General features: G+C 35.4%; 1 protein-coding gene across 1 annotated transcript in view; it reads right to left on the bottom strand.

Moving 5' to 3' along the window:
• Positions 1 to 2,136: 2,136 nt before the first annotated feature.
• LOC148947264 (uncharacterized) overlaps positions 2,137 to 26,074 on the bottom strand; it is a 124,087-nt gene continuing 100,149 nt past the window's right edge. The window contains exons 18-21 of the mRNA XM_089096962.1: positions 11,762 to 11,828; positions 7,510 to 7,555; positions 3,668 to 3,757; positions 2,137 to 2,277 (exon numbers count right to left, since the gene is read on the bottom strand). Of these exons, the coding sequence (XP_088953088.1) occupies positions 2,181 to 2,277; positions 3,668 to 3,757; positions 7,510 to 7,555; positions 11,762 to 11,828 (300 nt within the window). The 3' untranslated portion in view covers positions 2,137 to 2,180. The remainder of the gene's footprint in view (positions 2,278 to 3,667; positions 3,758 to 7,509; positions 7,556 to 11,761; positions 11,829 to 26,074) is intronic.

Here is a 26,074-nt window from a genome sequence, read left to right as displayed (position 1 = left end):
CTCAGTATTTATAAGCATCTACCTACGGCAAGGACTGAAGAAATATTGATTCTTTGTTATACCAAGGCGTTTTGAATAGAGAGGTCTTTAAATGTCAAGTTCCTACCAAGAATTTAATTTGGTGTATGTTCGAAAGACAATTGCCTATTCACTGGATGTGTTACAAGAACTAGTGCTGAATAAAAACTCATCCTGGAAGCACAAGGAGTTTCATGCAATCTATTTGTGGGCGCACTTGTTTGTTTAATTTTGAAAACCGCACTTAATTTCTGAGCAGGAAAATCGAAATCCTTAACCACATGAGAAAAGAGAAGCTCCAACATTGCGGTTGACGCAATAAAGAATTGGCTCAAATGAATTCAAAGTCAGCGGAACGTTACGACACTTCGGCGGCAATTTACCAGGCCTCTCGTCGGTGGCGTCGATGCATGCACCAGCGCGGAGCCGGGGTCGATATCCAGCGTTGGAAGTGCCAATTGGACCAGGTAATCCCCCCTGATATTCAGCTTATGGGCGCCCATGTTCTGCCTGTCAAATTGTAAACTCTCCTAGATTATATTCAACTTCTCCTCAAAAATTCATCTCAAATTCTCATTCTGAAGTCTACCAACATCAGAACTTCCTAGGAAGTACTTACCTTTCCTAAATTTCAGCTTTAGATTAATTCTTGACACTACTAGATGGTGATCTTTACTTTTAACATCAATAACAGCAGTCCTACATACCCTAATGTCTTGTATCAATTCTGTCAGTCTTCGATTCACAATAATTCAACCAACCATGTCGCTCGTATTACCTTCACAAGGGCACCATTAACTTAAGTACCATTTTATTGGCTATAACTAGATCGTTATACCTAAAAAATTGCAGCAGTCCATAACCATTACTATTTTCCTTTCCTACACCAAATTTACCTAGGGTAGGATACTATTTATACCTATTTCAACCAACTTGAGTATTAAAATCCCTAATAAAAATATCAAATTTCTACCTTGGTTGTTGTCTATTTGTTCCTGTAATCGTACTGGTACATAAAATTCGTCTGAGTCACTACTATCTCCATCAGTCAGTTCTACAGGGGTATATACCACTGTGACTGATATCTTGTAATTTTTGGTCATAACATGAGCAACTAGAATCCTACTATCAATACCTTTCCAAATTAAGAAAGACTTGAAGCTTCCTTGTTCATCAAGAGCCCTACTCTCTGTATCCATCCTTCCAACCGGAATATATGCATTCTATGTCACCTGGTTTCATATTTCCTAGCCATAAGAGATGAGTTTCTGGAACACATAAAAAGTCAAGTTCACAATGTCTTATTTCATCAGTCAAAACATACGTGTGATAGTTATTTTGAATGTTGTAATGTTACAAGCCTTTTTTAAATCATTGAAAATGTTATCGCCTCTAGAAAAGCAATGGGCCCCACCATTGCAAGTTAGGGACTAATACTTCTCAAATCGACACAGAACTGGACAGCAATAAGTCCCTGGGATGTCCAGATGAATGCTGGCTTTGTACAACCCTAGGCCCATCTTGGTCACAGCATGTTTTTTGCACTTGGTCATGCTCTTCTATCAACTAGGGTTGACAACCTACATAAGTAATCTCAACCCTATTGGCCTACCTCCGACTCATTATTTATTCATGACTAAACATTATACTACAATGGGAATACAGCCCATTATAGCTAACATAGTTAGATAAAGGTCATTCAGGTCTAAAAGCAAAAAAAAAAAAAAAAAAATCTAGGGACCCTTAAAAACAGTGCAAAATATATTCAAATGGGAATAAAACACAGATAGATTTTTTTATAGGGAAAATGAGGGGTGCGAGTGTTTACAACATTGTGGTATGTTTGTAAGTTTTTGTTGTTGTTGGCGCTGTTGAATTGTTGTTTGGAGCAGTAGTTGTTTGGAGCCATTGCCCTGGGTGCAATAAACATCTATCTATCTATCTACAGTTTTCAGGTAAAACTGTTAATCTTCTTTAGCCAAGTTTGGACTTCTTAGACTTGAAAAAAAAACAAAAACGCTTTCATCCTTAGAAAACCTCGCCACAGTTAATTTTTACGCTTAGCTAAACCAGCTCTGAATTGAAGAGCGCAGACTCAAGAAGCCACATGATTTTGGCTAAAATAATATATTTAGAAGAAAATTTAAACACAAAATTCCAATTCATTTTCTCCCTCTTCTTAAAACCCGTTTAAGCAAAGGTCCAGGTCTTTTTCTTGCCGGTGTTGGGACCTCATCTTCTGAATCAGTTGTATCTTCCCTGCAATGGAAGGCCAGGATCATTTTAAGATATAATTGCTGTTAGATACCTGGCAGTTGGAATAAAAACATGTTGGGTAAAGAACTAGTTTGAAGCAATACTCCTATCACAGAACTTAGAAAAACCTAAAGAATGAAGTAGAAGGAAAAAAGGGAAATAGCGATCCGTTGACTTAATCCCGTTTTAAATAGGGAAATAGCGATCCGTTGACTTAATCCCGTTTTAAATAGGGTCGTATTAGAGAAAAGAACATTAGTCTCTGAGATGTCAAAACTCGAATGAACATAACCAGCAGCCGTCTTAGACTTTTCAAATCTATAACATTCGTATATACGTATATGACGTCAAATCAAGATCACGTATATACGTAGATGACGTATATACGTCATATTTTCATTTGAAACTGTAGTCTTGCAATTTATCAGTAATGTGTGGCGGCGAGTAGCATTACTTTTTTATTTCTCTTTAATCGTTAAAAATTGCGTCAGAAAAGCAACAGAAAACATTCTCTGGATAAGTACTTAATAAGTTTTGAAATTAAACTAAAACTTTTCATCGAAAGCCTTTTATAGTTGATCGAAACCATCTCCTTTCCATATTTTAAATTTTTCATTAGTTTGATGAGGATGATTGCAATTGTTTTAGAGGATGATAATAATGATTTCATGGATTCTTACGTTAGCCTATTGTGAAAGGACTTCTGAATGTGTGAATCACTAAACTTTACGTAACACAACTTAAAATCTGAGCACAGAAACTACGTACGTAGTGTGAAAGCCGCTTAATCTTTTTGAGACTACAGTATGTTGTAATTCGTCCAGTCTTTTCCAAATGCCTGAATATTTTCCTAGGATACCATCGAATTTGTGAAACATATTAGTTTTGGAAAAAGATAGTATATATGACCCAGTTTTGTCTATCCCTAATTTAGAAAAGTGATCAACGGAGAATCATAATAATGAGTCCTTTGAAACACAATAATGTATCCTTTGAAACACAATAATGTGTCCTCTGACATGTCACTGACATTCCTCCTTGAGGATTCAATGATAGTAATTGTGTCTTCTTGTAAATATCACTTGCTATATTTTAGAAATTTAATCTTTTAAATTTTTTGCTCTGCATTTTCTTAGTATTATTGGTAAGCTATTTTTTAATAAGCCAACTAATTGATTTACAGTATTTTTATCTGGGTTAGTGAATTCAAACAAAATTCATTGATTGTTACTAGACTTGAATATCAGATTGAGAATGAAATTTGAAAAAAAAGGCAAAAATTACTCCTCCGAATAAAAAGCAAAAATCAAAACTTACAGAACTGGGTAGATACTATCTAAATTGACTCCCTCATCAAAACTCAAAATATGTTATTGTTATACAATTAAAATACCTTATAGCTTGTAATCTTTCTTTCATTGTTAAGTATCGTTTGGTCTTAGATGTTGAACGCTGACTTACATCATCTGATGAACTGCTATTCCTGAAAGAATATATTTTACTATGCTGAACAGGTCCAAGATCGTCGCAATAATTTTAAAGAGGCAACAAGGTAGGCGCAAATCTGAAGATACCCCCAAAATAAGGAGAAGATCTGCTGCTTAAAAGAGTTGTATCTATTGCTGCTATAGTAACTAAAATGTGAAAATAATAATAAAATATATGACTTTAAGACTAATAATGGCTAAGTTATTGCTGCACAGCAGCCAGTGAAAAGCTCCCAGGGCAAGGGTAGCACCCAAAAACTAATAATGTAACAAGAGTCAGACTAGGGAGGATTATCTATGGAGGGACGGATTAGGGATTGGGGAGGGATAACTTTGCATTCTTGCCCGGGCTTAATACTTACAGCAGCTTTATTTTAGCTTCTCCTTTGGCTAATTCACAAGAGATACTCAAATATTTTAAGGCATTTATCATCCCAGTTCAATCATACGGGTCCAGAAATTTTCTTCCTAGCTTGCGGGCTAGCTAACTACCAACCGCTTAGTGATACGTGCACTGAGTTGCGTAGAACTATCTCGTCCATAAGAGTCATACTTCACACCTCATCTCCTAGCTTTATTTCCAAAATTAATGATTAATAATTCTTTCCGTTTTTGGTACTCTTGATCCTTCTCAACATTTTGCTACATTCATGACTACTGCCCCGAAGACCTTGAGTTTAAAACTTACACGGATCCTTATGCTGTCATGTACTTCTAAGCAGAGCAAATGCCTTTTGTGCTTTTGCTATTCTAATTTTCTGTCTTCCCTTTAACCACTATCTTTAGTTGCTGACGTATTTACGTGAGCAACCGTACCTAATTCTTCAACCTCCTTCATGGCACCTTGAATAAAAACCCCAAATTCAAAAATTATTTGTCCTCTTTATATGTGGTCTAAATTCTAGCTCCGCACCCTGTTTATTCAGACTTTCATGGAAACAAATAAGCTGTTCTCAAGTAATCTTATATCCTTTGTATAACCAAAGTTGGAATTCCTCTTTCTCACCATAATTTACATAATATGTAAAAACATTATCGTTAAAAACTACCCTAAATATTAGACATGCGAACTCGTCTTCGTCATTTCTTTCCTAAAATTATCCTAAAATCTATTTATTATTCTTTTGTACACCCATATTTTCTCTATTGCAGTTTGGTTTGGGCTTCTACCTTTTCGTCTATTTTCAAATCTCTCCAAATACTTCAGAATAAGGCAATGAGGATTCTTTTTAATGTTGATTGCAGATCTTCAGTTCATTGCAGATTCTTCAGTTCAGTTCAGAGCGGGATTCAGCATCCGTCATACTGGGCCAAGAAGCTGGAACTCAATTCCAGCATCAGTTCGAGAATGCAGCAACAAGCAACATTTTCTAAGACTGGTGAAAAAATATCTTACGACAAGCTAAGCATTTTGTGTATTATGGTTTTCATTTTCGTGTTTGTAAAATTTAGTTAGATGATGGCTGTGTATTTTCGTTGGCAATATTTTCAGCGCTAAAGTATGCCACCAGGCATGTGCGCTGTTTTGTGACATTTATTTATGTATGTGTTGTAAATAAAAATATTCTACTCTACTCTCACTGTAATCCTGATGTGCTAATTTCCTTTCCCTCAAAGGTTGTACGCAAAAGATCATCAATCAGGAAAATGCAAATAAAACAGGAAGACACAGTCCTGGTTCATTTGCATTATCCTGATGGATTACGTTTTGTGTACGAACCAGCAGAAAAAAGGAAATTAGCGTAGCAGGATTGCGGTGAGAAAGAGGAAATACAATTTTGACGATGCAGAGAATCTAAGATTACGCGAGATCAGAAAAACAGATGCTACATAGAGCCACAAGCTGAGCATGTATTTATATATATTTATCAATGTTCTATTACACAACCAGCCGTCATCAGCGAAACACGATATAAAAAAAGTAAAAAGAAAAACAAAGTTACTCAAAATATAACGTCGATATTTTTTTTTACTAGTAACATGTTTTTTTCTATTTTAAGAGCCTAGGCTTCCTCCCCATACAGAGGTTCAGCCAAGACTCATGCAAGACTTTGGTCCTCGTCATTATTTATAATTAACGTTCTATTATTATTTTTCTTTATCTTTAATTTTTTTCTGTAAATTAATAACCTAAAATTCTAGACAGAGAAGATTTTGAGGATCACTTTTCTATCCGCTGTATCAAAAGCCAAATCAATTAATGAAATTAACATCCAATGATATATACTAAATTCAGCGTTTTTTGAAACAGAAACAGTTTTTTAATTACAATTTAATTATGACAGAGCCAAAAACAAACATATTTTCATTTGGCTTTTCATAATTTATAAAGGTTTAAATCAAAACTTCCCCATCTGGTAAGGCCTTGCGACTAAGACGTTCCCTGTAAAGTTGACAGTGGTAACTTCGGAGTTGTTGGTGAAAATGAACAAAATTACCTTTAAATAGACTTAATTTCTAAATATATATTTCTATGACACATAAAATTTTTTTTTTTTCAATTTTAAATATATCACTTCTAGAAAGTGTAAAAGTATCCAACAAGTTGACGAAAAAATTCCACCCCGTAAGCTTAATACGCTGTTTCGGTTACCCTAATCTATTTCCCAGTATCCTATTTAGTTCTTAAATATTTTAGAAGTCATTTTTTTACCATTCGGTTTTTAAATGTGTTAGTTTTCGATAACTAGCTTAAAAAATTATTTGAAAATGAATTTTCCCGAGCAAAAGCCTTCCAAAGCCTTGAAAAAAAAAAACATCTTTCAGTTTAATTACTCTCCTATAAAGCTGGAATCTTAACAGTTCTTAGATTAAAGTAGCCAAAATTTTGGCAATATTTTTCACTTGTTTTGCTTTATTTGTGAGCCATACATGATAGAAGAGTGGCTTGAGCATAAGGAGTAGCTTAACAATATAGCCCGAAAGATGTTAAAAGAGAGACTGGTTGCTCTACATTAGGACGGGAGGAAAATATTACAATAAATCTTATTGGGCTTCTTGGAAGATGGCTCAGCTTGAACTGGATGGGACAGAGGAGGATAAAGTGTGCCAATGTGCCTTCCTAGGTGGCTTGATTGCAACGCGTTTTTAGTTGTGACAGTAATTTTATTTATAGCTATACAATTAAAGATTTTTTTTCCCACGCAACGTAACTGGATACAGGGGCAGATCCAGGGGGGCGAGGGGAGCTTGCGCCCCCCTAACATAGTCTAAAGTAGTGTAATTTACTTAATTAACGCAATATTACGTTAATTAAACTTGCTTCTAACGCAAGTTTATCGGATCAACCTATTTTGCCCCCCCCCCCAAAAAAAATCCTGGATCCGCCCCTGACTGGATATAAGCAAAGTTCAAGTGTTTCCTTTATCTTGTTTTTTCTTGCACTGATCAGTAATACTGGTATGTGCAAAACGAAGACACATTTTGAAGTTGATACATACACAACTATATGCAGTATAGCATAAATTGGATAAAAATTGTAGTTGATCTCTATCTTAAGAGATATCTGAAATACCCTGTTCTCTATCTGCAGAGAAGCCTCGAAACCTCGCCTAAGTAACCTTAAATATTCACTATTTTAGTTCCGCTCTTACAAATCTTTAATTCTTAGTTTCCCTACTCCTTTTCCTTCACTATTAGACGAGAATTTCCAGAAATCGCAAGGTTCTTAATGGACGCAATTCCTTTTCCAAACACATTTTAATTTGAATTGGTTAAGCACGTGTTCTTAATTAACCAAAAAACTTACTTGGATCGAAGAACTCGGGTCTTCTTCGGGTCTTCTGGCTGTAAATCTGAAAATAAAGAAAAGGTGATTCACTAGCAAAATTTTCAAAATTCAAAATAAACAGTAACTCATAATAAATGCAGCTAAGAAAGAAGAAAAAACTTTACATACGGAAAGCAAATAGAATCTTAGAATAAAAAAAAGAAGAAATCACTCAGAAATAAAAAAAATTAATAGAGCAAAATATAAAAAGACGAAAATTAAATGAAAAAAAAGGATATACTACAGCGATAAGATTTTATTTTTGAAAAATGTCTATCACAAATCCAAGTAGGCCATAATCCGCACTTTAGAGTCAAAAGTACAAAAATAAGCAAATATGCCTGAAATTTGTTTTCCAAATGTCAGAAAAGTTTAAAAAAAAAAAAGTTGTAAAAACACAAAAAAAAATATGCCAAAACAATAAAAAACCCACAGAATTAAAAAAAAGGAAAAATTTAAATTAAAAAAAAGCACAGAAGGACAATTTAGTCTTGCAACTAAAACCTACAGAACACAATTTAAATAAAACACTAAATTTACAAAATAAATATTAAACAACTGAAAGGAAAAAACGGGGGGAGGGGGGAGATCTCACTTATTCAAAATGCTACAATGTACGGTACAAAGTCCTTCTATATATTTCGGTAGAAAATTTTGTTGAAGTATGAGGCGTGATTTTTGCTGAAGCAGATCGAGTGAGACGAGGTAGAAGAGAAGGGGGATTGAACAAGGAAAGATAATTTTCCCGGGGGTTATGGAGGGAGTTGTTGGTGAAACGCAAGGAAATTTGCTTTCCTCTCTTTGAGGGTGACCAGATTAGCTCTTCAAAAAAGAGAGATATAAGGGACTTTATATTAATCCCATTAGTGAGCTATTGGGTGTAATCACTTGGCTGGATTTTGTGCTTTTCTTCTTATTAGGTATCTAAAATAGCTAATAAATGTAAAGACACATTTGGGGCATACTTCTAATTGGAGAAAATAATCGTGAAAGTTGGATACAGGTTCAGCAAGTTGAGTAAGGTTGAATGGATTATTGATATGTCAAGTTGCATAAAACTTAGGTCAATAAGACTTCCTGCAACGAATCTACTACCCAAACAAGTATTATCAACTCTCTATCTCTATTCTCTCTCTAGAATAGACTAAACATGACCTCAAAAGAGACTGAAATACACAAACATTACCGTTTGTCATAAATTCGTTTCGGTAAATATATAGTGGTAGGTCACTTCTGAAGGACTTACATTATACAAATTGAAGTGGTACAGTTAGGTTCCTTAATTTATTATATTTTCAGATAACATGGTCGCTTTCCTGACAATGCCCATCCCCCTCTGTGATGGTCCCAAATATGGCCCTTAAAACCCATATAAGCATGGAATTGTGCTTCCAAGTTCATTCTTTCTTCCTTTCCTTTTTTAAAAGCTTTAAAATTTCTTTGAAATAATACCAAAACACTACATGCATGTAAAAAAAAAAAAAAAAAAAAAAAAAAAAAAAAAAAAAGAACTGGAGTCTAGCCACAGGAGTTCTATGAACTGAGAACTCTCTTGGCAATAAAGGCAGAAAATCTATTAGAATTTTTTTTTGTTCATGTGGTGCTTTTTTAATAGGTGTTAATAGCAATATTTGAGTAAAAAAAAACAACCTACGAACGTATTGATTTACTTTGTTTTTTTAGATTGAAGGTAGAATTCCTTGAATAAAATAACTCAATTATATACTTTTTTAACAAGGGAGTCTCCGGTAGTTCAGCTTGCGTGTTTTTTTTCGTTTTGTTGTTTCTGAGAATGCTGTTAACTGAAATTGTTTTTCTAAGCTAAGTTATGTAATTCTGAGGACTGAATCTAGAATAGAATGGTTGTTAAGTCCCGAGTCCTTTCATAATGTATATTTTGTGAAGTAATTAAGTCTGAAGTCTGTATTTGTTGATTTTTTTCCTTTGTTCAGTACTTATTTCGAAAATTATTATATTTATGATATTATATTATTATGTTTATAATATTATATTATTATATTTATTAAAAGAACTATTTGCTTTTGTTTGCTGCTACTGTGTTCATCTTCTAGATTTTCTTCTCGTCCAGTCCGAAAATTTACACCGAGGACAGTTTTTTGTTTATATAATTCACAGCGTCCCATACATGAAATCCTCTGGCTTAGAGTCAGTGGCGTAGCTTTTTGAGGCTTCATTTTTGAGTTTTGTCATAGCTGTTTAGTTGGGCTTCGGATCTTTAATTCGTTTTCTTTACTCTTTAGAAGATTAAACCTAACGTTATAGTCACGTAACATTATGTAGCCTCGTGTTGAAGACACGCAACGTAAATCACTACATAGCTAAATCCACTATCTTTAAGAACGTGAAAATTATAATGCCCGGCCGAAAAGTATAAGTTGTTAAAGGAGTGACGAGGTTAATGAAGCAGTTGGGGAGGGGAGAGGGGCAGAGGGAGCAACTATTTTTGCTCCGGGCTAAATTTACTTTTGTTCAATTTCCACTTAATTTTATACGTATCTCCCGAGTAAAAAAAAGGCCAAAATTCTTATATGAAATTCACTGGCTCACAGTCCGGACTTCAGCTTTTCGAGGGTTTTTTGTCAAGGTTTGTTGCTCCAGCTTTAGGCATTTCATTCTTTTTTTAAAAATTGACGTTGTTTTCATATTTTATTTTTATTTTAATAAAATGTGACGTTAGAGCTTGAATCTACGTCTTACTGTGCTACGAGGGTAGCTTTAGCCTTTTTCTGATAATAAAAAAATGTAGTTTCAAAATAGCATGAAATGTTCTATAAACCGGCGTACCCTGAACTTTTTTAACGGTGGGATGCTACAGTGTTTTAAAAAATACTTATTGTTCCACCTTAGTAAAAAAAAGAAATTATTTACAAAACAAACTTTATTTTTAAAAAGAAACCAGCTTATCAAAAATAACAATTATATTCATTTCAAAACCGGTAAATGAAATAAAACATAGTTTTTTCTTCGTTTATTCCAAGTGCAGAAAGAGCAAATATAAGCTGCGTTTCAGACTCAGCGGGTTCGAACACGGGTTGTTTTCATCTAGTGCATAAAGCGTTTTCACAAAGCGGGTTCTCGGGTCAAACACGGGGTTGAAACTTCGAACCCGCTGAAACTAGACGAAAAACTAGAAACTTGAAACTAGACGAGAACAACCCGTGTTCGAACCCGCTGAACCTGAAAACGCGGCAACAGATGCCGTTCGGGAAGGGCATATATGTCAGAAAATATATAAGCTGGGAAATGAACAAGAAGCACACTGGAAGAATTTCAACACCTAGCCGCGCTAGTACGCAATAACGCTATATGAAAAAGCATAAAAACACACTTTGCTCACTATTGCCACTTACTGTTTAAATTACGTATAAAAAAATTAAATAAAGAATAGATTTTTATAACTTTTCTTGTGACCCGGAAAATTTTTCTACGGCCCAGTGCAACGTGACAACCGATACTTTGGGAACTCTGTTACAAACTACAAGCAAAATAAACTTATATTCTTCTTTTAAGCAAACAAAACACAATTAAACACTTTTCTTCTCGGAAAAATAAAGAAAAAAAGGACAACGCCAATTCCGGGACCTTAGGTAAGCCTACTCGACAGATCACCCTGTAGGATATTTTTTCGGCCAACGCCAATTCCGTGACCTTAGGTGAGCCTGATCGATAGATCACCCTGTACGATTTTTTTTAGGCCAACGCCAATTTCGTGACCTTAGGCGAGCCTAATCGATAGATCACCCTGTATGATTTTTTTTAGGCCAACGCCAATTCCCTGACCTTAGGTAAGCCTAATCGATAGACCACCCTGTATAATTTTTTTAGGCCAGCGTCAATTCCGTGACCTTAGGTGAGCCTGATCGATAGATCACCCTGTATGATTTTTTTTAGGCCAACGCCAATTCCGTGACCTTAGGCGAGCCTGGTGACCCTGTACGATTTTTTTAGGCCAACGTGAATTTCGTGACCTTAGCTGAACCTGATCGATAAATCACCCTGTACGATATTTTTTAGGCCAACGCCAATTCCGTGACCTTAGGCGAGCCTGATCGACCGATTACTCTGTATGTTTTTTAAAATTAGAACGTTATAAATTAAATGCAAGGAAATAAAAATGAATACTAGACAGGCACAAAAGTAAAAAAAAAAAAAAGAGGAAAGGAAACAAAAGGAAAAAGCAAAAGCATGTTCCAAATTTTCAAATACATACCTTCTGAAGTTGATTCCAATATAGGTGGCAACACAACTGCTGACCTGGAAACACGGCGGCGACGGGTCTAGAATACAGAAAACTATTTTTAAAGGTTCTACAAAAAAAAAAACAACGAGAAATATAAGAAAAAAACATGCAAGAAACTAAATCAGGGGGGGTTTCAGAATGTGTTTACTATTTTTCAAAAATGCAAGAAATATATTGTCAGATTAAAATTTTGGTTACTTAGTAAATAGAACTTTTTTATCTTCCTAAAGAAAGTTTAAGTGGGGGGAGAGGGTGGGTACAAAATTAAAATAAGAACGTCAACAAGTTTTCCAGTTTACTTCATAACCATCAAACAGCTGGATTGGGGAAAAACATACCAATGAAGAAAAGGCTGTTCGTAAATATCCATAAAAAGGCCTCTTTTCGATAAATGTTCATTGACAATTCTCAGCTTCACAAGTTTACTGATTGAAATAGCTTTATTTAAAACTTTTGCTGTTTTCCGTTGATTTTAGATAAATCATTACTTTTGCTGAATGTCTTTAAAAAGGCCCTTTTGCAAACAGGGTATTTCAAAAATATACTTCGTTTTTTCACTACTAGGAATTAATAACACATTTCTTTATTTCGATCATCGATCTACATAAGCCACAATCTAACACAATGTTACAGGGAGGCACCATCCTCCCCTGTTTTTAACTGTCCAAACTTTAATATATTTTAAATATTTCAAGGTTGTACTCTACCTGTGTAGAAAACTCGCCTCGAGTAAAAAAAAGGCCAAAATTCTTATATGAAATTCACTGGCTCACAGTCCGGACTTCAGCTTTTCGAGGGTTTTTTGTCAAGGTTTGTTGCTCCAGGTTTAGGTATTTCATTCTTTTTTTAAAACTTGACGTTGTTTTCATATTTTATTTTAATAAAATGTGACGTTAGAGCTTGAATCTACGTCTTACTGTGCTCCGAGGGTAGCTTTAGCCTTTTTCTGATAATAAAAAAAATGTAGTTTCAAAATAGCATGAAATGTTCTATAAACCGGCGTACCCTGAACTTTTTTAACGGTGGGATGCTAAAGTGTTTTAAAAAATACTTATTGTTCCACCTTAGTAAAAAAAAGAAATTATTTACAAAACAAACTTTATTTTTAAAAAGAAACCAGCTTATCAAAAATAACAATTATATTCATTTCAAAACCGGTAAATGAAATAAAACATAGTTTTTTCTTCGTTTATTCCAAGTGCAGAAAGAGCAAATATAAGCTGCGTTTCAGACTCAGCGGGTTCGAACACGGGTTGTTTTCATCTAGTGCATAAAGCGTTTTCACAAAGCGGGTTCTCGGGGAAAACACGGGGTTGAAACTTTGAACCCGCTGAAACTAGACGAAACTAGACAAAAAACTAGAAACTTGAAACTAGACGAGAACAACCCGTGTTCGAACCCAGTGAGCCTGAAAACGCGGCAACAGATGCCGTTCGGGAAGGGCATATATGTCAGAAAATATATAAGCTGGGAAATGAACAAGAAGCACACTGGAAGAATTTCAACACCTAGCAGCGCTAGTACGCAATAACGCTATATGAAAAAGCATAAAAACACACTTTGCTCACTATTGCCACTTACTGTTTAAATTACGTATAAAAAAATTAAATAAAGAGTAGATTTTTATAACTTTTCTTGTGACCCGGAAAATTTTTCTACGGCCCAGTGCAACGTGACAACCGATACTTTGGGAACTCTGTTACAAACTACAAGCAAAATAAACTAATATTCTTCTTTAAAACAAACAAAACACAATTAAACACTTTTCTTCTCAGAAAAATAAAGAAAAAAAATCACAACGCCAATTCCGGGACCTTAGGTAAGCCTAATCGACAGATCACCCTGTAGGATATTTTTTCGGCCAACACCAATTCCGTAACCTTAGGTGAGCCTGATCGATAGATCACCCTGTACGATTTTTTTTAGGCCAACGCCAATTTCGTGACCTTAGGCGAGCCTGATCGATGGATCACCCTGTACGATTTTTTTAGGCCAACGCCAATTCCCTGACCTTAGGTAAGCCTAATCGATAGACCACCCTGTATGCTTTTTTAGGCCAGCGTCAATTCCGTGACCTTAGGTGAGCCTGATCGATAGATCACCCTGTACGATTTTTTTTTAGGCCAACGCCAATTCCATGACCTTAGGCGAGCCTGGTGACCCTGTACGATTTTTTTAGGCCAACACGAATCGTTTTTTCACTACTAGGAATTAAATAACACATTTATTTATTTCGATCATCGATCTACTTAAGCCACAATCTAACACAATGTTACAGGGAGGCAATCTCCTCCCCTGTTTTTAACTGTCCAAACTTCAATATATTGTACATATTCCAAGGTTGTACTCGACCTGTGTAGAAAACTCACCTTGAAATTCTCAGTTTTGAAAAAAGAGCCTTTTGCAAACGGGGTATTTCAAGAATATACATAGTTTTTTCTCATCTATGATTTAACTCACATATGTCATTTTTTAGTTCATCGATATACAAAAGACACAATGTTTCAGGGATGCCACCTTCGAAACTGTTATAATCAGTAAAAACTTTCTGAGATTTGACATAAATAAATTTAGTAATCAAAATCTGTATAAAACTCGCCTTTAAATTCTCAGTTTTGAAAAAAGAGCCTTTTGCAAACGGGGTATTTCAAGAATATACATAGTTTTTTCTCATCTATGTTTTAACTAACTTAGGTATTTTTTTCGTTCATTGATATACAAAAGCCACTCTGCTTTAGTGAGTCCACATTCTAACCTTTTAAAATCAGTAAAAACATTAAGATCTTTTACAAAATTCAATGAATTACTAAAAAAGTGAATAAAACTCGAATAGATATTCTCAGTTTTGAAAAAAGACCCTTTTGCAAACGGGGTATTTCAGGAATATACTTCGTTTTTTTTCACTAGGATTTAAATAACACATTTCTTTATTTCGATCATCGATCTACTTAAGCCACAATCTAACACACTGCTACAGGGAGGCACTATCTACAACAGATTTTAACTTTCCAAAATACAATATTAATAATAGTTCCCAGGTTTTTACTAAACCTATGTATAAAACTAACCGTGAAATTCTGAGTTCTGAAATTAGACAGAGGTTCACAAGGGGTCCTACAGTACGTAGGATATATTTTTAACTACTCGGAATTATTGCGATCCTTTAATTTGTTATAAAATCGATATAAAAAAGCCACACACTAACAAACTTTTAGAGAGACTCAACATTCGCCCCTTTATTTAAATGTCAAACCATCAATATATTTTACATATTCCAAGGTTGTACTCAAACTGTGTATAATACTCACATTGAAATTATCATTTCAGAATATAGAAAGGTTTGCAATCTGTGTCCGTCTTGAATATAATACGTTTTTTAACAAATAGGATTTAAATAACATATTTATTTATTTCTATCATTTATCTACATAAGACACAATGTTACAGTGAGGCACCCTGCTCCCCTGTTTTTAACTTTCCAAACTTTAATATATTTTATATATTTCAAGGTTGTACTCAACCTGTGTAGAAAACTCGCCTTGAAAGTCTCAGTTTTGAAAAAAGGCCCTATTGCAAACGGTGTCTTTCAAAAATATACTTATTTTTTTAACTACTAGGAATTAAATTACACATTTCTTTATTTCGATCATCGATCTACTTAAGCCACAATCTAACACAATGTTACAGGGAGGCACCATCCTCCCCTGTTTTTAACTGTCCAATATATAATCTTTTTTATATATTCCAAGGTTTTACTCAACCTATGTAGAAAACTAACCTTGAATTTCTCATTTCTGAACATAGTCAGATGTTCAATATTTGTACTACATGACTATGCTAAGATTTTTAACAACTAGTATTTAAATCAATTCTATATGTTGTTCTATCATCGATCTTCATAATACACAATGTTACAGTGAGGCAACCTTCTCCACTGTTTTTAGATTTCCAGACTTCAATATATTTTAAATATTTCAAGGTTGTACTCTACCTGTGTAGAAAACTCGCCTTGACATTCTCAGTTTTGAAAAAAGACCCTTTTGCAAACGGGGTATTTCAGGAATATACTTCGTTTTTTTTCACTAGGATTTAAATAACACATTTCTTTATTTCGATCATCGATCTACTTCAACCACACTCTAACAAAAGGTTACAGGGAGGCAATCTCCTCCACAGATATTTTCTGTCCAACCATTAATATATTTTATATATTTCAAGTTTGTACTCAACCTATGTATAAAACTCGCATTGAAATTCTCAGTTTTTAAATTAGACAGTTTTGCAATCTGGGTCTTTCATGAATATACTTCGTTTTTTCACTACTAGGATTTAAATAACACAGTTATTTATTTCGATCATCGATCTACTTAAGCCACACTCTACCCAAATGTTACAGGGAGGCACTCTCCTCCCCTGTTTTTAACTTTCCAACCTTTAATATATTTTATATATTTCAAGGTTGTACTCAACCTAAGTAGAAAACTCGCTTTGAAATTCTCAGTTTTGAAAAAAGACCCTTTTGCAAACGGGGTATTTCATAAATATACATCGTTTTTTCACTACTAGGAATTAAATAACACATTTCTTTATTTCGATCATCGATCTACTTAAGCCACACTCTAACACAATGTTACAGTGAGGCACCCTCCTCCCCTGTTTTTAACTGTCCAACCTTCAATATATTTTACATATCTCAAGGTTGTACTCAACCTATTTAGAAAACTCGCCTTGAAATTCTCAGTTCTGAAAAAAGTAAGTTTAGCAAAAGGGGTCCTTCAGTAATATGCTTCTATTTTTCACTACTAGGATTTAAATAACAAATTTATTTTTTTCTATAATCGATATAATTAAGCCACAATCTAACACAATGCTACAGGGAGGCACCCTCCTCCCCGGTTTTTAACTGTCCAAACTTTAATATATTTTACATATTTCAAGGTTGTACTCTACCTGAGTAGAAGTGACCCTATTGACCCCATTGCTCACCCCTGCTGCCACCTATAACTTTTTTGCACCCCAAATAAGGGCATAGCCTCCCTAGGGAGAAAGATTGCGTAATCAGTCAATGACCTCTTTTTCCAAGGTCGATTTATTTGATGTTTCTAGTTGTAATAACTCCGGAACGAAGGTTGCACATGCGCATTAAATTCTAACGGGAACAATGTTATTGATCTAGGACTCGAGGGGGAAGTGAACTTCCGAGAACTTAATTGCGTAATCGATCGTGAATGTCATGGTGTCCAGAAATAGTATTTGTTGTTGCTGCTCGAGGCAATGTTATGACTTTCCCGGAAACAGTTAGATCACGTGTTTCCTTCTCGGCCAATCAGAGGGCTTTGTTTACATATTAGCGGCGGAGGGAATATAAGGAAGGGATTTTGCTAGAGTTTTATTAGTCTGTGAATAGAATTCAAAGGAGCGAGAAGAACAGTTTGACTTTACTCATTTGGATATATATTTGTGATGGCGATGAGTGGAATGTTTACCCTATTAGAAGTTGATAGTGGAGTTGATGATAATAGTACAAGAGCACCAAACATTGCAGTGGAAATCACGAAAGGATCACGTCTTTGTCTGGAATGGGATGCAGTATATGCAAGATATGTGATATCCTTGAGCAAATTTAAAATGGAGGATCAATTATGTTTCGCCGCTAAAGTTGATATAGCACATGTGAATAGACTTCAATGTGCTTTAAGTGCATTGGTGAAACATATCGAAGACAATAAACAGTATCGCTAATTCTACATGCTCTGTATTATTGATGTTGTTGTAATTATTCAATAAAATTGTTTCAAAATCGAAAATGTTTTCTTTCTTTTCTGGTTAGGGCTAACGAATCAGGCTCAGTCTAGAGTCAGCAGTCAGAGTGAAAGGATTGAAAAATAAATAAATTTGAGAAAGAGAGAATTAGATCAAAGCTAGTGTTTATGGAAAGACATTTGATTTTGGATGACGTTTTTCTCAAGTTATCTCTTCAACGCAGGATATTTTCATGTCAGGAAAAAATTGACAATATAATGAGGAGTGATTCTCCCCCATTGGACTCTTGTACGAAACTTTTAAAATGTGACTCAAATGCTTATAGTCAATTTATTGATATATTAATTGAAACAAAACAGAATCATATTGTGGATATACTTTTGAAAATATTGCCAATGGATTCAATGTAGATGACTCCCTCCCGCCATTCGAAAGAGGTACTTTCACAGAGCTACTCCTCTCTCCTCCATTTCCCATTCGTTGAATTTATCGAACGAAGAGGATAAGTTTCATTTTATCTGTGAGTGAGTTTACATCGGAAAACAAAAAATGTTCTATATATGTACAGTGTGCATGTACACACTTGGTAGTTGGAATCAATGTGAGAATTGTACAATTATTGATGACTATAGTGAAAACTATCTAAGGGTAAGTTTTTTAAATACGAGCCATTCTGTTGCTAAAACACAAAACAGTTAAAAAAAATACAAATAGTCCTTTAGTACCCCTGAAATATAGCTAAAAATGAAGTATTAATACAAATTTGTAACTAGATAAGGGTAAGTGTTTAAAATATGAGCAATTCTGTTGCGAAAACACACAAAGTAAGAAAAAATACAAATATTACGTTATTAACTCCGCAAAACTGATTAAAATGAAGAATTCATACACATATTCAAATAGCTAAGGGTAAGTGTTTTAAATATGAGCCATTCTGTTGCGAAAACACACAACAGTTAGAAAAAATACAAAATATTCCTTTATTACCTCTGCAATACGGGTAAAAATGTAGAATTCATACACATTTTCAACTAGCTAAGGGTAAGTGTTTTAAATATGAGTCATTATGTTGCGAAAACACACAAAAGTTAGAAAAAATACAACCTGACCCCCTAATTGAAGGATATAAATTAGAACCATGAGAACGTAATTTCATTTTATTTTGCATTTCCCACAATAGGACAGTTTTCGATTAAAAGTAAAGAGCTACCAGACTAAACCAAAGATATGATGAAATAATAACGAATAATTGTTCAAACTTAAATTTTCTGTATTACGGGAATAGTTTATTTTCGAACCATTATATCTACCAAAGGTTCAATACCTGAGTTAAACTAAGAGGTTTCAATTTCAGGAAAAAATTACATTTTGACAACATTTGACAATTTACCAAATTCAAAGTTTTGTTTAGTTTCAAAATGTTTTCTGTCACCCATCTTCTTTTAATCATTCACAAACAATACTAAAGAAAACCACTTCCCACGGTTTATTGATTTTAAATTATTAAGAAGGCTATTATTTCATTGAAATATACATTTTACATTTTTAATTTTCATGCTTTAGATAAGTATCTTGTCCTTTAGGTGTAAATTGCAGCTGAAGGCTTATTTCATCATATTTTGCTTATTTTCGTTGGAAAACACACTGAAAAGACATATTATTGAACTCACATCAAACATTGACGGGCTTGCATTTGAAGAACCTTCCATTATTTTCTATCTTGTCCTCTATTTCAGCATATACTGACTTTTAAAGCTTTTCAGCACTTTTAAATATACTAACCTAACGGATATTTATTTACGAAATTGTGCAAACTGTTGATTTAGAACAATAATTACCTTTCTATATATCAATTAACACTCACTAGAATTGCCACTTTTCACTCTCGGAGAATGGTTTCAAAACAATACTTCTTACATCGCATGGACTATTTGTGTCAAACGAGACATCTTCAATGCAGATTAATTAATTGTTACGTTCGATTTGTTTTGGACACAGGAGAGCATCAATGGGAAGTGAGAATTTCTGTAAAACTATCAAAGATTGATTAGGTGTATGGTGACTAGCTTAGCCTACGTAAGAAAAAGAAAAGTTCTTAGGTGTGGAGCTCCCCCACCGCCTCAACCATCGCTCTTGAAATCCCTTGAATTAGGTTAGAGACAGACAAAAAGTTAGGTGTATGGTTAGGTTAGGTTAGATTATGTTAGGTTAGGTTAATTTAGGTTTGACTAGCTTAGCCTACGTAGCCCCCCCCCCCACCGCCCCCACCGCCTCAACCATCGCTCTTGAAATCCCTTGAATTAGGTTAGAGACAGACACAAAGTTAGGTGTATGGTTAGGTTAGGTTAGATTATGTTAGGTTAATTAACGGCAGCCTCTTTTGTTATGGTTTTTTATTTTGGGGGGGGGGGCTCCCGCCCCCCACAACAAAAAGTTAGGTGTATGGTTAGGTTAGGTTAGATTATGTTAGGTTAATTTAGGTTAGACTAGCTCCCCCACCCCCCGGGGACCCCGGGGCCTGAAAGCCTCCCCCGGGGGGGCCCCTCCCCCCCAAGGTTCGGTTACCTAACATTTCAAGCTGACCCCCCCCCCCCCAACCCCGGGGCCACGGGGCCGAAAGCCTGACACGGGTAGGACCCTCACCACCAAGGTCTGGTTAGGTTAGATTAGGTTAAGTTACCTAACATTTCTAGGTTAACTTACATCAGGTTAAGTGGCGCACACACACACACACATACACACAAAAAACTTACACATGCACAAGAAAACTTACATTCACATAAAAACTTACATGCACACAAAAACTTACACACACTCACAAAATCTTACACACACAAACAAAAACTTACACACACACACGAAAACTTACACACACACACGAAAACTTACACACACACACACAAAAACTTACACACACACACACATGAAAACTTACACACACACACGAAAACTTACACACACACGCCAAAACTTACACACACACAAAAACTTACACACACACACACACACACAAAACTTACACATGAACACGAAAACTTACATTCAAAAAAAAACTTACATGCACAAAAAAACTTACACACACACACACACACACAAAACTCACACACACACACACACACAAACACAAACTAACACACACACACACACACGAAAACTTACACACACACGCCAAAACTTACACACAAAAAAAAAATTACACACACACACACACAAAAACTAACTCAATCAAAAGATAAATTACATGAACAAACAAAATAAAAGGCACACACAAAAATACACACACAAACAAATAAAAAAAAATCATACACAAAAACACACACACTAACAAATAACCATACAAGAACCAAATTACACACACACAAAAAAATAAAAACACATAAACACACAAAATAAATAAAAAAAACACAAACACACACACAAAAAAAAACACACACACACACACACACACACACACACACAGAAACACACACACAAACACACATACACACACACACACACATACACACATTAACATACACACAAACAGATACACACATACGCACAAACAAAGACACACACACACACACACACACACACACACACACACACACACACACACACACACACACACACACACACACACACACACACACACACACACACACACACACACACACACACACACACACACACACACACACACACACACACACACACACACACACACACACACACACACACACAAAACTTACCCACACACACAAACTCACACACACACGCCAAAACTTACACACACACACACACACACACACAAAACTTACACATGCACACACACAAAAACTTACACACACACACAAAACTTACACACACACAAAACACACACACACAAAACTTACACACAACACAAAAACTTACACACACACACAAAACTTACACACACACAAAACTTACACACACACACACAAAACACACACACAAAAACTACACACACACACAAAAACTTACACACACATACAAAAACTTACACACACACAAAAACTACACACACAAAAACTTACACATACACACAAAACTTACACATGCACACACAAAAACTTACAACACACAAAACTTACACACACAACACACACACACACAAAAACTTACACATGCACACAAAACTTACACACACAAAAGCTTAGACACACAAAAACTTACACACACACACACAAAACTTACACCACACACTGCAAAAACTTCACACACAAAATGACACACAAAAACTTACATGCACACACAAAACTTACACACACAGAAACTTACACACACGCACAAAAACTTACACACACACACAAAAACTTACACACACACACACACAAAAACTTACAGCATCACACGCAAAAACTTACACACACACACACGCCAAAACTTACACACACACAAAAACTTACACACTTACCATATCACAGTTACATTGTCTTAATTTTTCAAATTTCATTTTGAATTTCTGTCGTGAAATGCAAGAGTTGGAATATTTCAGTAGTGACTGGTTGTGCTGTACCTTCTCACAGTTACATTCTCTTGATTGTTCGAAGTTCATTTTGAATTTCTGACATGAAATGCAAGAGTTGGAAAATTGGGGTCTTAGTCCACCAGCCTGAATGGTGGAAATCCACTAGCTCAGTATTGGGGTCCCAGTCCACCAGCCTGAACGGTGAAAATTCACTAGCTCAGAATTGGGGTCTTAGTCTACCAGCCTGATTGTTGTAAATCCAATAGATCATTATTGGGGTCTCAGTCCACCTTTATTATTGTTAGAATTTCTCTTTTTATTTTAGGTTAGTTTAAATTATCTTGAGGGCTCAGTATAAGTTAACCTAACCTTTTCCGGTGATTATGGTTAGCTTAGGCCAGATTAAGTTAGGTTAGGTTAAGTTAGGTTAGCCCACGTACGCTTCACTTAGGTTAGTATAGGTTAGGTGAGAGACATGCAAAACGTTTGGTATATCATTAGTTTAGGTTAGGTTAGATTAGATTAGGATAGGTTAGGTTATGCTAGGTCAGTATACGTACGTGGACGGTAGGCGGCTAACCTAGCCTAACCTCACATCACCTAACCTAACTTAATCTAACCTAACCTAACCTACTCATACACCTAACTTTTTGCCTGTCTCTCACCTAACCTAAGCTAACCTAAGTGAAGCGTACATGGGCTAACCTAACCTAACTTAAACAGTGAATTTCCACCATTCAGACTGGTGGACTGAGACCCCAATATTGAGCTAGTGGATTTCCACCATTCAGGCTGGTGGACTAAGACCCCAATTATCACCAAGTGAATTTACACCGAACAGGCTGGTGGATTGGTACCCCAATACTGAGCTAGAGGATATCCACCATTCGGGCTGGTGGACTAAGACCCCAATTTTCCAACTCTTGCATTTCATGACAGAAATTCAAAATGAACTTCGAAAAATCAAGAGAATGTAACTGTGAGAAGGTAAAGCACCACAATTCACTACTGAAATATTCAAACTCTTGCATTTCACGACAGAAATTCAAAATGAAATATGAAAAATTAAGACAATGTAACTGTGATATGGTAAGTGTGTAAGTTTTTGTGTGTGTGTAAGTTTTGGCGTGTGTGTGTGTAAGTTTTTGTGTGTGTGCGTAATTTTTCGTGTGTGTGTGTTTAAGTTTTTTGTGTGTGTTAGTTTGTGTGAGTGTGTGTAAGCTTTTGTGTGTGTAAGTTTGTGTGTGCATGTAATTTTTTGTGGGCATGTAAGCTTTTGCGTGGGGGTGTAAGTTTTTTTGTGTGTGTGTGTAAGTTTTTGTGTGTCTAAGCTTTTGTGTGTGTAAGTTTTGACGTGTGTGTGTGTAAGTTTTCGTGTGTGTGTGTGTGTGTAATTTTTTGTGTTAATTTAATTTTTCGTGTGGATTTGTAATTTTGTGTGTGTGTGTGTGTGTGTGTAATTTTTTGTGTGTGTGTAAGTTTTTGTGTGTGTGTGTAAGTTTTTTTGCGTGTGTGTAAGTTTTTGTGTGTGTGTAAGTTTTTGTGTGAATGTTAGTTTTTGTGTGCATGTAAGTTTTTGAATGTGTGTGTAAGTTTTTTGTGTGTGTGTGTAAGTTTTTTTGTGTCTAAGCTTTTGTTTGTGTGTGTTAGTTTTTGTGTGTGTTTTTAAGTTTTTGTGTGTGTGTAATTTTTGTTTTTTTGTGTGTGTGTGTTTTTTTTTGTTTGTGTTTGTTTTTGTTTGTTTGTGTGTGTGTTTTTGTGTGTGTTTTTGTTTTTTAGTGTGTTTATGTGTAAGTTTTGTGTGTGTGTGTGTTTGTAAGTTTTTGTGCGTGTGTGTGTGAGTTTTTGTTGTGTTCATGTGTAGTTTGTGTGTGTGTGTGTGTGTGTGTAATTTTTTGTATGTGTTAGTTTTCGTGTGTGTGTGTGTGTGTGAGTTTTGTGTGTGTGTGTGTGTGTATGTTTTTGTGTGCATGTTAGTTTTTGTGTGATTGTTAGTTTTGGTGTGCATGTGTTAGTTTTTGTGTGTGTGTGTGTGTGTGTGTAAGTTTTTGTGTGTGTGTATGTTTTGGCGTGTGTGTGTTTGTTTTCGTGTGTGTGTGTGTGTGTGTGTGAGTTGTGTGTGTGTGTGTTTGTGTGAGTTTTGTGTGTGTGTGTGTGTGTAATTTTTTGTGTGCATGTCAGTTTTTTTGTGAATTTAAGTTTTCGTGTGCATGTGTAAGTTTTTGTGTGTGTGTGTGTGTGTGTTTTTTTTTTTTTTTATTTTTTTGCGTGTGTGTGTTTGTTTTCTTGTGTGTGTGTTAGTTTTATTGTGTGTGTGTTTAAGTTTTTGTGTGTGTATGTGTAAGTTTTAGTGTGTGTGTGTAAGTTTTCGTGTGTGTGTGTAAGTTTTTGTGTGTACGTGTAAGATTTTGTGCGTGTGTGTAAGTTTTTGTGTGCATGTAAGTTTTTATGTGCATGTAAGTTTTCGTGTGCATGTGTAAGTTTTTTGTGTGTATGTGTGTGTGTGTGTGCGCCACTTAACCTGATGTAAGTTAACCTAGAAATGTTAGGTAACTTAACCTAATCTAACCTAACCTGACCTTGGTGGTGAGGGTCCTACCCGTGTCAGGCTTTCGGCCCCGTGGCCCCGGGGTTGGGGGGGGGTCACCTTGAAATGTTAGGTAACCTAACCTGGGGGGTGGGGGGCCCATCCGTGGGAGGCTGTCAGTCCCCGGGGCCCCCGGGGGGGGGGGGAGCTAGGCTAACCTAAATTACCCTACCCTAACATAATCTAACCTAACCTAACCATACAACTAACTTTTTGTTGCGGGGGGCGGGAGCCCTGCCCCCCAAAATAAAAACATTAACAAAAGAGGCTGCCGTTAATTAACCTAACCTAACATAATCTAACCTAACCTAACCATAAACCTAACTTTTTGTCTGTCTCTAACCTAATTCAAGGGATTTCAAGAGCGATGGTTGAGGCGGTGGGGGAGGTGGGGGGGGGGCGAGGGGGCCTACGTAGGCTAAGCTAGTCTAACCTAAATTAACCTAACCTAACCTAACCATACACCTAACTTTTTGTCTGTCTCTAACCTAATTCAAGGGATTTCAAGAGCGATGGTTGAGGCGGTGGGGGAGCTCCACACCTAAGAACTTTTCTTTCTCGTACGTAGGCTAAGCTAGTCACCATACACCTAATCAATCTTTGATAGTTTTACAGAAATTCTCACTTCCCATTGATGCTCTCCTGTGTCCAAAACAAAATCGAACGTAACAATTAATTAATCTGCATTGAAGATGTCTCGTTTGACACAAATAGTATATGCGATGTAAGAAGTATTGTTTTAAAACCATTCTCCGCGAGTGAAAAGTGGCAATTCTAGTGAGTGTTAATTGATATATAGAAAGGTAATTATTGTTCTAAATCAACAGTTTGCACAATTTCGTAAATAAATATCCGTTAGGTTAGTATATTTAAGAGTGCTGAAAAGCTTTAAAAGTCAGTATATGCTGAAATAGAGGACAAGATAGAAAATAATGGAAGGTTCTTCAAATGCAAGCCCGGCAATGTTTGATGTGAGTTCAATAATATGTCTTTTCAGTGTGTTTTCCAACGAAAATAAGCAAAATATGATGAAATAAGCCTTCAGCTGCAATTTACACCTAAAGGACAAGATACTTATCTAAAGCATGAAAATTAAAAATGTAAAATGTATATTTCAATGAAATAATAGCCTTCTTAATAATTTAAAATCAATAAACCGTGGGAAGTGGTTTTCTATAGTATTGTTTGTGAATGATTAAAAGAAGATGAGTGACAGAAAATATTTTGAAACTAAACAAAACTTTAAATTTGGTAAATTGTCATATGTTGTCAAAATGTAATTTTTTCCTGAAATTGAAACCTCTTAGTTTAACTCAGGTATTGAACCTTTGGTAGATATAATGGTTCGAAAATAAACTATTCCCGTAATACAGAAAATTTAAGTTTGAACAATTATTCGTTATTATTTCATCATATCTTTGGTTTAGTCTGGTAGCTCTTTACTTTTACAGCAATACGTAAC

Source organism: Artemia sp. Qi Xiang Cuo, chromosome 11 (assembly GCF_049724085.1).
Source record: "Artemia sp. Qi Xiang Cuo chromosome 11, ASM4972408v1, whole genome shotgun sequence".
Classification (NCBI taxonomy): Eukaryota; Metazoa; Arthropoda; class Branchiopoda; order Anostraca; family Artemiidae; genus Artemia; species Artemia sp. Qi Xiang Cuo.
The sequence above is the reverse complement of the archived record's forward strand: the minus strand, read 5'-3'. Positions and strand labels throughout refer to the sequence as shown.